The sequence below is a fragment of the Pelodiscus sinensis genome, chromosome 6, assembly GCF_052426305.1.
Source record: "Pelodiscus sinensis isolate ZL-2025 chromosome 6, ASM5242630v1, whole genome shotgun sequence".
Taxonomy (NCBI): Eukaryota; Metazoa; Chordata; order Testudines; family Trionychidae; genus Pelodiscus; species Pelodiscus sinensis.
Genome location: NC_143057.1, coordinates 75,448,740 through 75,465,997, shown reverse-complemented (window position 1 = coordinate 75,465,997; position 17,258 = coordinate 75,448,740). Strand labels below are relative to the sequence as shown.

The 17,258-nt window shown below is 39.9% G+C and overlaps 1 protein-coding gene across 1 annotated transcript in view; it reads left to right on the top strand.

Annotated features, from left to right (window-relative positions):
• ADGRV1 (adhesion G protein-coupled receptor V1) overlaps positions 1–17,258 on the top strand; it is a 393,877-nt gene that overhangs the window by 49,232 nt on the left and 327,387 nt on the right. The window contains exons 13-22 of the mRNA XM_089779321.1: positions 1,090–1,216; positions 1,300–1,485; positions 2,787–2,967; positions 5,253–5,416; positions 6,530–6,653; positions 7,099–7,362; positions 9,132–9,258; positions 13,141–13,358; positions 14,817–15,560; positions 16,795–17,168. Of these exons, the coding sequence (XP_089635447.1) occupies positions 1,090–1,216; positions 1,300–1,485; positions 2,787–2,967; positions 5,253–5,416; positions 6,530–6,653; positions 7,099–7,362; positions 9,132–9,258; positions 13,141–13,358; positions 14,817–15,560; positions 16,795–17,168 (2,509 nt within the window). The remainder of the gene's footprint in view (positions 1–1,089; positions 1,217–1,299; positions 1,486–2,786; positions 2,968–5,252; positions 5,417–6,529; positions 6,654–7,098; positions 7,363–9,131; positions 9,259–13,140; positions 13,359–14,816; positions 15,561–16,794; positions 17,169–17,258) is intronic.

The window sequence follows — 17,258 nt, the reverse complement described above, 5'->3', positions numbered from 1 at the left end:
TTTGCACTTCATGGATCAACTTTTCCATTAATTTGTATTAAAATATTATATAACCAGAAACTTAAGTGTTTTTACTTAATTATGTAGGACTGGATTTGGTATTCATATCTGGACTGTTTGTGCCACTAGTAAGTTTAAAGGGCCCAGTCACTGGTCACAAATTGTCAGCACTGAACAGGGAACATCTTGCTGGAACAAACACGTCTGTGCCAATCCAGCATCAGTCACTACCCATCTTGGAATAGGAGGTGTGTCAGAAATGGCAGACTGGAGAGTGGGCATGACAAAGCAATGCTACCTATGCCTGTGCTGCCTATGGTATAAGGGCCATAAAAGGATCTTGCAGCAATGGCAAAAGTTATAGCTGCTAGGAAGAATCACAAACTCTTACTGGGTCCAAGACTAGCTCCCTGATGTCACTACATATCCCGCACCAAACATTGTTAAGCCAAAATGGTGAATCAAACCAATATCAAGAATCCAGTCCTGCTCCCATTGAAGTTAATAGCAAAACTTGTATTAATTTCAGCGAAAGCAAGGTAGGGTCCCATATGTGTGACTACTTAAGTAAGTATGGCTGTCAGAGTGTGGTGATCTCATGGAATAAAGTACAACATAGCACTAAATCTGACCTTTAATAATTCGTCCATATAAATGTATTTTCACTTCTTTCTCGGAGAGTTCTGGACACACGTGACCTTGTTAAATTCAGAACAACCATCATGATATGTTCAACAGAAAGTGAAGGTATTTTAGAATAATAAAAAAAGACAGATATGTGAAAACCTTCACATAATAATTGTTGTGATTACTTTGTTTAATCAATGTCACCATTGTAGTTAATCTTTCATGGTTGGGAGACACAACACAAATCTGCCAGAGTTTACCATATCATCTAATGAACCATCTTGTTAGTCTTTAAAGTGCTACATAGTCCTGTATTTTGCTTCAGCTACACCAGACTAACACGGCTACATTTCTATCAGAGTTTACCATGGCTCTGATATGTGCATATCGATTACATAGAATTGTGTTTGTTTTCCAAACAATACTGTCACTTGAAAATAGCTCTTTATCTTCCTTTTTCAGGGTCAGTGTGGAAAATGAGATTCTTAAATCTGGGTTTACGAGCTGTGAACTGATCATTTTGGAAAATGATGATCCCGGGGGTATATTTGAATTTTCTTCCTCTTCCAGAGGACCCTATAGTATAAAAGTAAGTTTCCATGGTAGACACTTGACCTTAAGCGTGTATTTGAGTACTGGGAAACTTCCTGAACTTCTGTTGTCCTTTTAAAGGAAGGGGAGTCTGTTGAACTACAGATTGTCCGCTTCAAGGGGACCCTTGTGAAACAATTTCTGCGCTATGTTGTAGAGCCTAGAGACAGTAATGAGTTCTATGGAAACACAGGAATTCTGGAATTTAAGCCCGGTGAAAGGGAGATTGTCATTACTCTACTAACAAGGATGGATGGGATTCCAGAGGTAAAAGAATTTTTGTACACTTCAGTTGTGTTCACATATTCTATAATTGTAACAATTAGTAACATTTCAGATGGGGTTTTCTGTTAGTTCTTTTCAGTCTTTTCCTTATTAAGGGACACAAATAGAGTGATTGTCTGGGCTATATAATTATCACATACATATGAAGTTGTTTTGAAAGAGATTATACTAATTGGAATCATGTGCACTTTGCACTGGTATGACACTTTTTGTTTAAAAGGTAGGATTTGTCCTCATGTCTTTGATCAAAGTTTCCTCTTTGTTCATTATTATGCAGCATTCTGAAGTTCGGTTGTCCATTTGATTGAGTCCTTTCACACTGGAAGTAGCTGCATTTCAGAGATGCTGTTTGAATATAGTATTTATAGAGCTTTGGATGAAAGGTGCCATGCACATGTATATGATGGTGATGATGATGTGTTTTTTTTGTGTTTTCCTATTTCTCTTTGACTCATTTGAAAAAAGAGCAACTTTCCCCTCCTAATCTGAAGTAGTGAGTAGGGAATTAGCAAATTAGTTTTATATTTGGGTTTGGATTATGATCAGGTTTTGGTACTAATTATTGGAAATGACATTTAGATCCCTGAATCCAAGTATCACCTCCTCCCCATAGAAAGTAGGGTTACAATTGCAACTTCCTTTCTCCAAAAGACCATGGAACTTTATCTAAAATCTGCTGGGGAAGGTGTCCAGATTGCCTGCAACACCACTCAATCTCCGGTACATTGTGTCAGGAGTAGGTGCTCTCACCTCTTTTTGGGATCATGAGAGGTTGTTGGGCAATAGCTTCCTCTCATTTTAAAGGAATAAAAATGAAACCAGCTGCCTTGCTAACTAGTTTGGTGGCAACAAGACAAACACCTGTCAGCTGATTAGTACCTGTATGAACCTTGAGTACAGTTCTGTGGACACAAATGAATGAATGTTTGATCAGTTTTACAAATGAAGGATTTTGTTCTTTTACACTTAGTACTGAATGAAGATTTTACTGTAATTATGAACTTGCCCTACAATCATTTCATCCTTTTGTACTCTGAGATGTAGTGCTCATGTAATGTGTTAAATTACCTTATTATGTCATATAACCTGATGACATTCCCTGCTTCCAGGGATTGAAACAGGGTGCTGCTTGTTATGCAGAAATTAGCACAGGAAACACATCCACTTTGATTTGCTTTTTGAAATTGTCACTCTTCTGGTCAGGTTTGTATCTGTGGACTGTAGTCCATTCTTTTTATGCTGTGCACCTGTATTATTCTTCATACTGAGTTTCCCTATTCTAGCTGGATGAACTCTATTCTGTGGTACTTAGTAGCCACAGTGAACTGCCAAGCAAGTTGGGAAATGCCACAATGGTCAATATAACCATTCTGAAGAATGATGATCCACATGGTGTGATTCAGTTCCTCCCTGATGGGCTAAGAGTAACAATAAATGAAAGTAAAGGAGAAGAAGTCTATGCTGGTAATTCCCTTTTTGTTCAAGCTATTGTGGTTTAATCATACTAACACTATGAGGTTATAGGAACAGTGATTGCTTTCCTAAGCAATGAGATCACTTACTGCTGTGCTGAAGGAGGCTTCTGTTTCATACACCTGCTTGTATGAAATGTGGATTTTTGCCTTCTTTTGATCTTTTCACTGAGAGACATATTCTCTCGATCTCTTATTCTTTTGCTTTGCATCTGCTTAAAGCTACATTTTCCATTTTTGTACTTTTAAACATAGAACTCTTTTGGGAGTCAGACTAAGACATATTTGCGTAATTTAACCTCCTTTGGTAAGCCTAGTGGAAAGGGATTCAAAATCTGGAATATAATTTTCTTTTATTCTTTCATTGTGCAGATGCCTGATCCTGCAAACACTTACTCCCAAGCTTAACTTTAAGCATCTGGATAGTCCTGTTAGTTTTAAAGGGTCTTTTAATCATAAATGCTGGGATCTAGCTATGCTCCCAGAAACAGGTTAAGCTCTGTTGCACAGATACTTGTCTGTGTATTTAGGGCTCAGATATATAAGTCGATAGGAAGTGCTTCCTACAAGGCTCTGATCTGCCCTTATGTTCCAATGATGTGACAAGAATTTAGGGTGCTTGGCATTTCACAGGAGATTATCGGTACAGTAAACTTCCGATAATCCGGCACCTTTAGGACCCAGGGGGTGCTGGATTATCAGATATGCCGGACTATCAGAAGGGGGGGCTATGAGGGGTCTGGGGTGGGGTGGGGGGATGCTACCCCAGACCCCCTCATAGCCCTCCCTTCTAATAGTCCGGCTCTGCCCCAGGAGTCCCCGATTCAGCCGCTGCTGGTCAGTTTCAGCAGTGGCTGAATCGGGGGCGCCTGCAGCAGAGCAGCTGGGGTGCTGCTGGGTTGGTCCGGTAGCGCCGACCCTTGGCGCAGCGAGACCAACCCGTCAGCACCCCAGCTGCTCTTGGGGACGCCTGGGGCAGAGCAGCTGTGGTGCTGACGGGTTGGTCCCAACCCCAGGTGTCCCCAAGTCAGCCGCTGCTGATACTGATCAGCGGCTGACTCCAGAAAGCCAGAGGCAGAGCTGCTCTGCCCCGGGCTTTCTGGAGTCAGCCCTGGTCAGTTTCAGCAGCGGCTGAATCAGGACGCCTAGGGCAGAGCAGCTGGAAGGCTGCTGGGTTTGTCCTACAGCACCGAGGAGCGGCGCTACTGGACCAACCCAGCAGCACCCCAGCTGCTCGTCCCCAAGTCAGCTGCTGCTGAAACTTATCAGAGGCTGACTCCAGAAAGCCAGAGGCAGAGCTGCTCTGCCCCGGGCTTTCTGGAGTCAGCCCTGGTCAGTTTCAGCAGCGGCTGAATCAGGACGCCTGGGGCAGAGCAGCTGAAAGGCTGCTGGGTTTGTCCTACAGCACCGAGGAGGAGCGGCGCTACTGGACCAACGCAGCAGCACCCCAGCTGCTCTGCCCCAGGTGTCCCCAAGTCAGCTGCTGCTGAAACTTATCAGAGGCTGACTCCAGAAAGCCAGAGGCAGAGCTGCTCTGCCCCGGGCTTCCTGGAGTCAGCCCTGGTCAGTTTCAGCAGCGGCTGAATCGGGACCTGGGACAGAGCAGCTGGGGCGCTGCTGGGTTGGTCTGGTAGCGCCAAACTTCGACGCTGCGGGGACCAACCCAGCAGCACCCCAGCTGCTCGTCCCCAAGTCAGCTGCTGCTGAAACTTATCAGAGGCTGACTCCAGAAAGCCAGAGGCAGAGCTGCTCTGCCCCGGGCTTCCTGGAGTCGGCCCTGGTCAGTTTCAGCTGCGGCTGAATCGGGACGTCTGGGACAGAGCAGCTGGGGCTCTGTTTTAGGAAAACTGAATCCCAGGTTGATTAATTTTGATTAATTCCCCTCCTCTGCTTTTTTTTTTTTTGGGGGGGGGGGGTGTTGTCTCCACTGCATAGTGGATCGACACTACACTGATTGATCCACCAGCAGTTGATTTATCATGTCTGTTTAGATTTGAGAAATTGAAGTCCCAGCATTCTCTCATTGACTCCAGTACTCAGCTAGTATGAGAGGAGAAGCTGGAGTTGACAGGAGAGCAGCCCCTGTGTGAAAGACACTGCATGAGTGTGTTGACTTCAGCTATGCTATTTGTATAGCTAAAGTTGCATAGGGTAGATCAATGGAAGAGAGAGGGAGGATTTAGTGTAGACAAGGCCATTTGAATTGGCTTTGTTAATCTGTTTCTCTTTGATTTTTATTGTTGGTTTATTCTAAGACTGAATGTTTGCATTTCATAGCTGCTTACAGAATTGTAAGAAACCAAGGAAACTATGGAAATGTCAGTGTATCTTGGGTTGTTGAACCAGTCTCTACCAACGACATCTACCCAGTGCAAGGAACAGTTTTCTTTGGAAACCAGGAATTTTCAAAAATCATCACCATTTACTCATTGCCAGATGAGGTAAACATTTTTTGTTAGGCTAGACCTACACTCACAATTGAGGTGTAACCCTATTCCGCCCTTCCCCACCGCCTTGAGAAACACAAACATTTTTCCATGGCAAGTGCTAGTGTGGATAGCATGCTGCTTGTTGCGGGTGGAAGTATTTTGTTGACTAAAGAGTCAGCAGACAGCGGCTCCACTGCTCAGCTTTTGGTAACAGGGTTGTAGTGATGTAGACAAAGCTTCACTTTACTTTGATGTGAGAACACTAACTGAGAAATGTGCTATGACTTTAAACCTTAGAAAGCAGAATTTTTTTGTTTTTAAAAGAACAGATCCATAGAAGAGGAAATCAAAATCCTCAGACAGCATAGAGGCTCTGTAAGCAAACTATATCAGAGACAGAGAAGGTGTGAATACCTTTAAACAAAAATGCTGGGCAGTGAAAAAAAATCAGTATAATGAAATTGCAACATATAAGAGGCTGCTTGAATCAAACAGGTATTCTTAAAAGGCAGAAGACCAGCCTAAAGGGAAGACAATGGAAAGAAACATAAACTCTGGAAAGTAGAATATTTAAGATAGCAGTCAGGATGGTTGAGAGGTAAGTTGAATAATAAGGAGACAAGAGCCAAAGACACATAAAAAACATGACATTCTTTAAATGTATTGGAAGCAGGAAATAGAATGTGTTTTTTTGGGTCTGCTGGACCAGAAGAGAAATAAAGAGAACAGTTAAGGAGAAAATGGAGGATATTTCAAAGAAGCTAGATCAGTATTCACCAGGGAGGAAATGAGACCTCTACCCCCAATCTACTCTTTTCAGATAAGAGTTAGAGTGAGGCATTAAAATTCACTAGTTCAGCAAAGCACTTATGCATAGAGTTAAGCCCCATTAACTGCAATGGGATTTAAACATAGGTTTGAGCATTCCTCATTTGCTGCTCCAAACCTGCAGAGGTTTCTGGTCCCTTTCTGTACAAGCATATGGATAGTTATTCATTGGAGCTCCATACACATATCTAAGGATGAGTAAATCAGGACTGGCTCTCAGAAATTACTCTGCTATCAGTTATTTAAATGTCTTCCTATTTGCATGAAACATTTACATTATATTACCGTTTCCTTCAGCTACCTGAAGAAATGGAAGTATTTATCATCAGCCTAAGCAATACCACAGGAGGAGCCAGAGTTGGAAACACAACCAGTGCAGTTTTACAGATCACAAGGAATGATGACCCCATATACTTTTCAGGTTAAAAATACATTTCTTATCAGTAGTGTACTTATTCCCTGGACAAAAGTTAAAGGTGAAATCCTGGTCCCATTAAAGCTAGTGTAAAAACTCCCATTGACTTGAATGGAGCCAGGATTTTACCCAGGTGCTTTATATTTTGATACATTGTTTTCTAGCTTTCTCCTCCAGGATGCTTTTTATGTGTCTGTTGTTTCTTTTTGATTTAGCTAAAACCTTTTCTTCTTATGTCTCACTGTTCCTTTTTTTTCCACGCTGGGGTGAGGTAGCTGGCCATTTCAATACCCTTCTGTGCTGAAAATATTGCCAAACTTTTCCATGTTTCCTTTCTATTTCATGGAGGAACAATTCTGCAATTTAACTGTGTCATATTAAGCAGTGGGGTCTAGCATAGGAAGCTAATGCTTTGAAAGATAATAGTGAATTTGTAATTTATACATTTCAGAATCTGTTGTGAAGGTTCAAGAAGGAGATTTTGCTCACTTTACAGTCCTAAGGAATGGATCTGCTGATGTAGCCATTACTGTTTTCTATGACACTGTTGATGGAGGAGCCATTGCTGAAGAGGGAGATTTCATTTCCAGTAGAAGGGATGAAGTTCTTGTGTTTGGTGTTGGGGAAAGGGAACACAAAATATCAGTATTTATTAGTGAGGATGATACCCCTGAAACGGAGGAAACATTTTACATCATCCTCTTTAATTCTACAGGTAAAAATAATTATTTGCTTTAAATACAATAACTGTTGCCTCTCTTGTTTTGTTTTTGCTGAAATCCCATATCTTGCAAAGAATTGATAAAATAGTACATACTCGTTACCAAGTTTCATATTAGGAAAGCAGACCTGTAAAATAACATGCACAGAGCATATTAGATTTATGCCTATATTTGCTCATGTATTGAATTGCTTGATTGAAATCTCCTAAACCAGCTGATATTGTTGATGGCATTTCTACAGACACATTCTGTAATTCTCTATTTGGGGATTTTAAACGTTTAAAATTAATATTTGGAAAATCAGACATGCTGTGGAATTGGCCACCAAAACATACTCCTAAAGCATTTCTTTATTGCAGAATGGTGAATTTTCTTTATAGCTGCAATGGTGTCAGGCATGTAATTGTTGTATGTGAAATTAAAACACAGAACTGCCCTATTTTGGGAGAATGGGACTTAAACAGGCCTGTGCACCATTGCTCATATTTTTGTATGCAGTTTACAAGTAAATGATTTTTTTTAGGTACATTTATGGTTTGTCTAAGATCTCATCTGTGTGTGAATAGATTTCAGGAATTACATAGTGAACTACGAATAAGAGTAGGTTTATAACATAAGAAATTATAAAACTTGAAAAATACTGGACTTCTTATCAAGATAACATGGTTTTAAATTGATTATTCCTTTAATTCTTGGACACTCATTCAAAATAAAAATGTATATATATTTGAAAAAAATCCCCCTTGTACTCTGTGTTGTAAAAAAGATGATGATGTTGTGGGAATCTTCATTCACATACTCACAAAAGCAAACAAAGAAAAATGTCACAACTTCTGAACCTCTAGATGTCCACTTATGATGGGTGTGGCCAAGTTTCCTGCCATCCCACAATGTTTGCTTACAGCCAACATTCCTGGCTCTCACTGGTCTGTACTGTATTTAGCTCCAATTTACCCCTACATGTCTTGTAAGAGTACAGTAATCAGTGGAAGTTTTGGTAATGCTGCTAGACAATATTGACCTCCCATAGTCCTGCATATTCTCTGCTTGTCAGTTAGGTCCTGAGGGACTAGGGAGACTCAACCTGTATTGCAAATGGTTCTGGAGGCAGGGGGATCAAAAAAGCTTGCGAGAACATATAGTTTATGCATTAATAAGATATTTGTGTGGTTTTTTCCTGATGGAAATGATACTGTGTTTCAATTCTATGAGATATTATACATATTGGCTCCTGTGGAGGTGTGCGTGGAAGCTGTAGAAGGTGTGAATAAAATTAGGCACAAAGCATAGTAGAAGTTAGTCTGATGCCTCTTTATTGTTTTGTGAATAAACGGGTAGGGGCATACCGAATATGTACATGCCTGGGGATGGGTAAGGAGGAGTGAGATTTTTATTGAAATCCGCAGACTATCTCTCCTCTTTTTGGCAATCGTTCTGTTATTAGCCAATAATAACATGGCAATCAGTGGTAGTGATTTTCTTGGCTCAGGGCCAGGCTCTGCATTTACTTCTATCTTGCACTTCTATAAACAACATTTACATTTGCCCTGTGCTGCAGAAAGCCCATTGTAATTTATTGCCTCTATTTTCTGTTATATGAAAATATCTCACATATTGCTAATGGATAAAGATGTGAACTTTTGTCATCTATTACATATGCTAGAAAATATTTGGAAATCATGAGAAAAACAGCTCCATTAATAATCACATTACATCAGTTTTCCACTTTTTATTTGAAATCCTATAAATTCTTGACTTTTAGGTGATACTGTAGTCTACGGGGCTGGGATGGCTACAGTTGTCATTGAAGCAAATGATGACCCAAATGGCATTTTCTCTTTGGAACCTATTGACAAGCTGGTGGAAGAAGGCAAGACAAATACTTTTTTGTAAGTAGTGTTTAAAATGATACCTTCTAAGAAATACTTTGTGATGCTCCAATGGAAATATTTCAGTCTAAGACACATACCAAGTTTGCATGTACAATAGCGACCTAAAGGGGATTTTAATTCAAAAGTCTTGATCAAAATAAATAAAATAAATAAATATTTAAGGAAATAAATGTTATGTTATAAAGTATGTTTTTATAATAAAACACATAGGTTATGTCTACACTGCGGAGCTACTTTGGAATACTGGAAGTATCCTGAAATAGCTATTCCATGTCTTTTGAGCAAGCCCATTATTTTGAAATATAATGGACTTGCTATTCTGATGTCCCTGTAAACCTCATTCCATGAGGATTAAGGGACTTTTTGGAATAGCGCTGTATTTTGAAATGTAGCCCTGTGTAGACAGTGCCAAATTTCAAAATAAGCTATTTAAAAAATAACTCAAAATAAGCTATGCAATTTGTGTAGCTCAAGTTGTGTTGCTTATTTCAAGATAAGGGTGCAGTGTAGACACACCCATATAGAAACCACTCAGACATTTGATAGATGAAGCGTGTATGTCAGTAATCATGACTACAGCCATCATATGGTTTGCTGATATATTTTCATATACTGAAGACATGAACTAGATGGATGATCAAGCCAAACATAACCCTGAAAAATAAATGCAACAACAACAAAAACCCAACAACATCCACCTACTAACCCAACTGTATTTCTTTGTGCAGCTGATGCTCATGTCAATGGGGAGTTACTGAGCTGATTCCCTGTATCTTGCTTTAAAAAGTTGTCTCTATTATTCACCATGGCTGTGTCTATACTGGCATGAATTTCCGGAAATGCTTAAAACGGAATACTATTCTGTTTTCAGTTTTTCCGGAGAAGGATCGTCTACATTGGCAGGCTGCTTTTCCGGAAAAGCCCTTTTTCCGGAAAAGCGTCTGTGGCCAATGTAGACGCGCTTTTCCGGAAAAGAGCCCAGATCGTCATTTTCGCGATCGGGGCTTTTTTCCGGAAAAGACTACTGGGCTGTCTACACTGGCCCTTTTCCGGAACAGTGTTCCGGAATAAGGACTTATGCCCGAGCGGGAGCAGAATAGTTTTTCCGGAATAGCGGCTGATTTTGTACAGTAGAGCATCGTTGCTTTTCCGGAAATTCAAGGGCCAGTGTAGACAGCTTGCAGCTTATTCCGGAAAAGCGGCTGATTTTCTGGAATAAGTGGCCCAGTGTAGACACAGCCAATATGTTTAGTTTATTTTGTTTTACCTGCCTCTTACAAGATGCCAGCTAAGACATCTCTGTAGGCTGAAATTATCCCTCTTTTGAGCTGATAATGAAATTCATTACTCTTGTACCACACAAGTGATATTTCCAGAAGCAGCAGGGGTTAAAAAATTGGGTTTGGTTGGCAGGTGGCCCTAGTTACCCTGCTAATTTGCTCAGGTTTTGTATAAGCTGCTGATTTCCCCAAGAATAAAGCTGGCAGGTTCCTTTGATTTGATCCAGTTTTTTGACAGAAGCATGTGGCTAAGACTTTCAGTAGAAAGGCCCTTGTGTTTATGTATTAGTCTGTTTAAAGACCTAATAAATTCAGCATCTCAGGGAAGTGGGACACTTGGATATTAAGCACCTGGTGTCTAGTAGGAGAACCTTGGTTCTGTTACACTGATTAATTCTTCTTTGTTAGTCTATAAAGTGCTACCAGACCATTTGCTTGCTGTTTAATTCTTCTTTGTAATCCTATTTGCAGAATGAGTGGGCTGGATTTGACAGTGTGTGAGGAATGTGGACTTAAATTAAAAATGAGGGTGTGGGCTAAGCAGACCACAATCAGCTTTTGATGAGACTGTGTTTAGCGAGTACACTGTAAATGTGTTCATTATATTACTGTCTCAGAGAGGTAGCCATGTTAGTCTGTAACTTAAAAAATGAGTTGTCCTGTAGCACCTTAGAGACTATAAAACTGTATGAATTAGTCTCTAAGGTGCTACAGGAGTACTTGTTATTTTATAACTGGTGCACCTATTGATGAAGACACTGTGTTTTCTTACATTTGTTGTGTTTTGCAGTGTCCTTTGGTAAATATACATTTTCATCAGGTAAATATATATAGGAGCCAAATTCTATCTTTGGTTACAGCAGTATAAACCTCCAGTAGCTCTTGATTTCAGTTTAACAGAGCAGAACTAGCACAGGGTGACTGAATAGGAGGAAACATTTTGATGAATAAAGATAGTCATCCAGCTACTTTCCAAGGCCACTTGTATATTCATTTTAAATACAAATCTCTTACCCGCTGCATGCCAAACAAAGCTTATGTAAATTGCTGTCTTGAAGAATCCATGATTTAAAAAAATAAATATGGAAGTGACAACTAGAGAGAGGCAGAAGGGGGTAGATAAAATAGTATCCCATTAGAAAAGGTTGAGCTTGGGTTATAAGAAGGAGCTGGATTTTTTGAAGGTCACTTGGTACAGAAGTAATAGAACTCTGTTCCAAACATAGGAGACAACATTAAAAAAGATTAAATAGAACACAGTCTATGAAACATGCCTAACTCCATGAAACATGCCTCCATCTACTATCTTGCCCAGTGACTATACAGCTGTCTGTAGCATTCTGCATTAGCTCAGGTGGTAGACAGTGTTCCTTCAAAGCTTCTTGGTACCACAGCTTCACAGGTTATTAATCAGCCCTGCCCAGTGAGAGGCTCAGGGCTCTGTGTATGGAGCTGACTGACTGGGGGGGGGGGGGGGTTGATTAATCACCTGTGAAGCTGTGGTGATGCAGCTTAGAGAAAACACTGGAGGCTGTGTCTACATTGGCACGATCTTGTGCAAAAGCAGTTGCTTTTGCGCCAAAACTTGCTGACTGTCTACACTGGCCGCAAGTTCTTGCGCAAGAATTATGATGCTTCCGCTCAGGAATAAGTCCTCTTGTGCAACTGTTCTTGCGCAAGAGGCCAGTGTAGACAGGCAATATGAATTTCTTGTGGAAGAAAGCCCTATGGTTAAAATGGCCATCAGAGCTTTCTTGCGCAAGAGAGCATCTACACTGGCAAGGATGCTCTTGCGCAAAAGCACATCTCTTGCGCAAAGGTACATGCCAGTGTAGATGCTCTCTTCTGGAAGAGTTTTTGCACAAGAACTCTTCCGCAAAAGAGTTCTTGTGCAAAATCATGCTAGTGTAGACGTAGCCTGGTGGTAGAGGCTTCTGTTTTGGTGCTGTGGATCTTGGGTTCAATCCCTACTGAATATCATGTTTGTACATCTTAAACTCAAGTTTGTGGTGTATGCAACATGCAGGACTCATCAAAGTAAAACTAAGTCACATGTTGGTGAAAGACTAGACCTCAAAAACTAGTTATATAGAATGGAAGAAAACAGGGAATTTGATTGCTTCTTATTGATTTGCCCTTTCAGATACAAGAGTTTCTGTGCTTAGATATCAAGTATCTGACATGCATCTGACGCATGCATCTGACGAAGTGGGTCTTTGCCCACGAAAGCTTATGCTCCTACACTTCAGTTAGTCTATAAGGTGCCACAGGACTCCTCGTCGCTTGTGCATAGATATGTAATTCATGTTTCTATGCAGCTTAGCGGTACTATAATGCATGCACTCTTATAGGCCATGCCATATATATTTTTTTAAATTACGTAATGTAGAGTCATGTACCTGAGAGTGGAATTGAATAATGAGGCTGCAGACTTTCTATAGTAGAAAAGATGTTCCTTATACTTAAAATAGCTTTGGATTATTTAGAGAACTGTAAATTGTGTTTGGATTGTACTGGCTTTCACCCAGATTTCTTTTGCTCTTGCTGACTGTTGGTACATATTTGCCGGAAAGCTCATTGTGTCTAATTCATTGCATAGGATTGTGAGGCATAGAGGACACTTTGGCAATGTTTCTTTGACCTGGCAACTGTTTGACAATGATTCTGCTTTGGAGCCAGGACAAGAGTTCTATGAAATCTATGGGACTTTGTGGTTCATGGATGGTGAAGGATCAAAGCCAATAACTCTTCATGCCGTTCCTGATAAAATTCCTGAATTCAATGAATTTTATACATTAAAACTGGTAAATGCCTCAGGTACTGTTCCCTACCCCATACCTTTTGAATCCAGAAGAATTTTATATCTTAACTATAGAAAATGTCATAGATATAACTCTGTTACTATCGTTTGCATTTTTATTGCTAGCCTATAACTTTCCAGCAGAGTTTTATTTTATGTCTTATTTTATTTTAGTCACTGTTTAATCTAATACAGATTCATGAGTATCATACAGGTATTCTGTCCCTTAATGATAGTTCTTATGGTAAATTTGAAACAGTCTGGCTGCCATTATCATTGGGTGATTTCTGAAATGCATCTCTTGATTAAAACAATTAATTAAGGGCTCCATTATGGCCAGGCTTTTCCAAAGTGATTGGTGACTTGGGGTTTATATATTTTTGGGTACCTAATTTAGGGGATCTTATTTTCAAAGGGAGAGTGCGCAGCATTTTCTGAAAATGAAGCCTCTCTAAAGCTTCTGGGGCTGAGCAATGGGTTCTCTCCAAACTACTTATTGCTTCTGAAAATGGTGGCATATGCATTTAAAGTCCCTCAGTGCAGAGGGAAGTGTAGATTCTTTGGGCAGCTGAATGCTATTGGTGCTGGTGCAATGATGGCTGCATAATCTTTCCATAATGTGTCTTGTCCTTGCAGATAAGTATACAGGTGAGTGGATGTGGCTATTTCGATTACCATGAGACACACCTGCTGCTTTTGCTAGTCTCCAAGACCATGCCCAAAATCCCCTTTATGTTTTGGAGACTTTCATGCCCAGAAATAATTGAAAATGTGTCTGACCCTGCTCCAGTCAGCTCCTACTGACATAGTATTTCAAGCAGGTCAGTGAACGATGAGTGTGAGAAATCTACATAGACCTTTCACTACAGATCTTACATTTAGTAGACATTATGATCTACAGGCATGATAATCATGATCATCACAATATAAACACTCATTTTATTGAATGACTGGAGGAGATACCGTGGAATAACTTTAATATCCAACTATGGATTGAATTTGCTTTGAATAGCTTTTTGAGGGCTGGAGGTAGTGAGCCAAGTTCTTCCCTCAGTTACAATATTATGTATCCTTGGTAACTTCATTATTAATGAAAAAAAATTGGCCCACTATTGTTATTAGATAAATCAAATGTAGGACCCCTGTATGGCTGATTTAACAGAAATGGGGTGAATCAATTCTCAGTAGAAAGTCACTCTCTGCATACTTTGCACCCAAACATTGTTGCACACGTATAATAATGCAGTTTTAAACACTAATCATTTATACAAATCTTTAATAACATTGAAGCAGTATTTGATTCATGGTACAACATTTTGAATGCTTCTTTTCTTTTGTTGCACAATTTTAGTTCCTTTAACAATTTTATTAAAAGCAATTTGTGGTTGCTTGAATGGATCTTTCATCAGATAGTGGTATCTGAGGCAGGTTCTTAAAGAATCCTATTAACTTTTGTTTTAATTTTCATCACGCAGGTGGGTCTCCAGGCCCTGGTGGGCAGTTATCTGAATCCAATCTTGCTGTAACTGTGACAATCCCATTCAATGATGATCCTTTTGGAGTCTTTGTCATAGACCCAGAGAGCCAGGACCGGGAGATAGTGGAAGATGTTCTCTCTGAAGATGATATCTCCTACATTACAAACTTTACAATTTGGAGGCAACAGGGTACCTTTGGAGATGTCCGGGTAGGCTGGGAAATATTATCCACTGTGTTCCCAGCAGGTCTACCACCCATGATAGATTTCTTATTGCTTGGGTCATTCTCAAGTTCTGTACAGTCTCAGCCCCACAGAAGGCGTCATCACAGTGGAACAGATGCTTTGTACTTCAGTGGAAAAGAGGATGCTTTTGGGACTGTTAACCCCGACTTCCTCTTTAGTTGGGATAACTTGCTTGCCAACTTTACATTTTCAGCCTGGGTGATTCCTAATGCCAATAGTGATGGGTTTATAGTAGCAAAGGACAATTGCAATGGAACCATGTATTATGGTGTAAAAATCCAAACAAATGAAACGCATGTTTCTGTCATGCTTCATTACACAGCACAGGGGTCAAGTATTACATATGTGGCTAAGACAACTATCATGAAATACGTGGAAGAAAATACTTGGTTTCATGTTTTGATTACTCTGGAGGGTGGTATGATTGAGTTTTACATTGATGGAAATTCAGTGTCTGGAGGAACAAAGAGCCTCAAAGGAGCAGCAATTGCTAATGGTGAGCAAACAGCCTTCATTATTTCTTTTTCTGTAAAAGTAAAATTCTGCACTAAGTAGCAAGTCCATTCCCACTGAAAAGTATATTATTAATATTGAAATAAAGCTACTATATGTGAAACTTTTTTTTTTATGAGAAGAAGTTTTCGTGGAGTTATAGCAGTACAACTTCCATTAAAGTCAAACAAATTAATGCAGCTGAAACTACAATATTTTGAAAATAAATTTTTTCATGTCTATTAACTTGCCTGAAATATTTTATAGATTTAATAGATTTTTTTTCAGGATTAGATTCCAATTCTGGGTGTAAGTTATGCATGCATTCGCACTAAAGCTTTACATGTTTATCATTTGTACTTCAGTTGATATAGATCAGTCATTTGACTTCAAATGATTGAATGTTCTTATGTGAGTAAAAGTCTTTAGAGGACCTTTCAATTATTTGAGTGATCTTTAAAGTTGCTCGTATTGGTGCACTCTGTACAATTCTGTAGTTCCTCAAGAGTTTGATCTAGGTCTGTTTTCTCCTCTTGTTTTAAACATTGTTTCTATTCTCTAGTTCCATAGTAGTGGAACTCATTATGACTTGACTTTACTTACCTTTAAAGTTCTGCAAATCTGTGGATATCCATTTTACATCGATAGGTATCTGTATCCTTGAATGCAGATATCCACAGCTCATATTTGCGGATATGGATACAAACTTTGTATCTATAACTCTGCAAATTTGTGCCTATCTGCTGATGTCAGTGAGGATCAGTGTTCCCTCTAAGGTGCGTGACAGCACAGCTTCACAGGTGATTAATCAGCCCGGTCCACGCAGCTGACTGACTGGGCGGGGCTGACTAATCACTTCTGAAGCTGTGCTGCTTCGCAGCTTAGAGGGAAGACTGGTGAGGCTATCGGCAGCTCATTTTTGCAGATGCAGATACGGATGCAAATTTTGTATCTATGCAGGACTCTGATTATCTCTAGCTGGCATGGAATATTTTCTAAAAATGTCATTCGTAAATGCCTATTTGGGGGACAATATATTAAGATGGCATCCATGCTGTTCAGCATAAGTTTATTGTTTTATACGTGGATGCTTAGACATAATATGGCAGTTACATTTTTAATGAGATTTTAAGAGCTAATATACCAAGATTAGACCATGGTGGCAGCTTTTCATTTGCACACTTTTATTATTTTGGGCAAAAGTATCAAAGTAATGTAAATGTTCATTTCTCTTTCAGGTCCAGGAATAGTAAGAGTTGGTGCAGGGATGAATGGTGGCAGCAGGTATACAGGATTCATGCAGGATGTAAGGCTTTATAAGTGTAAATTGTCACGAACAGAGATTTATGAACTTCATGCCACCCCAGCAAGGACAGATGTGCACCCCATCTCTGGATATTTAGAGTACCGGCAGGGAGAAACTAATAAGTCATTCATTGTGTCTGCAAGAGATGATGAGGAGGAGGAAGGAGAGGAGCTATTCATACTAAAGCTTGTCTCTGTGCATGGGGGGGCTCGAATTCCAGAAGAAAACACTACAGCAAGATTAAGAGTACAAAAAAGTGACAATGCCAATGGGCTGTTTGGCTTCACAGGAGCATGTATTCCTGAGGTAAGATGACTATCAAAAAGATGATGGGTGAAATTCTGTCTCCAGTGAAGTCAATTGACTTTAGCGATGCCAAGATTTCACTGTGTTGTT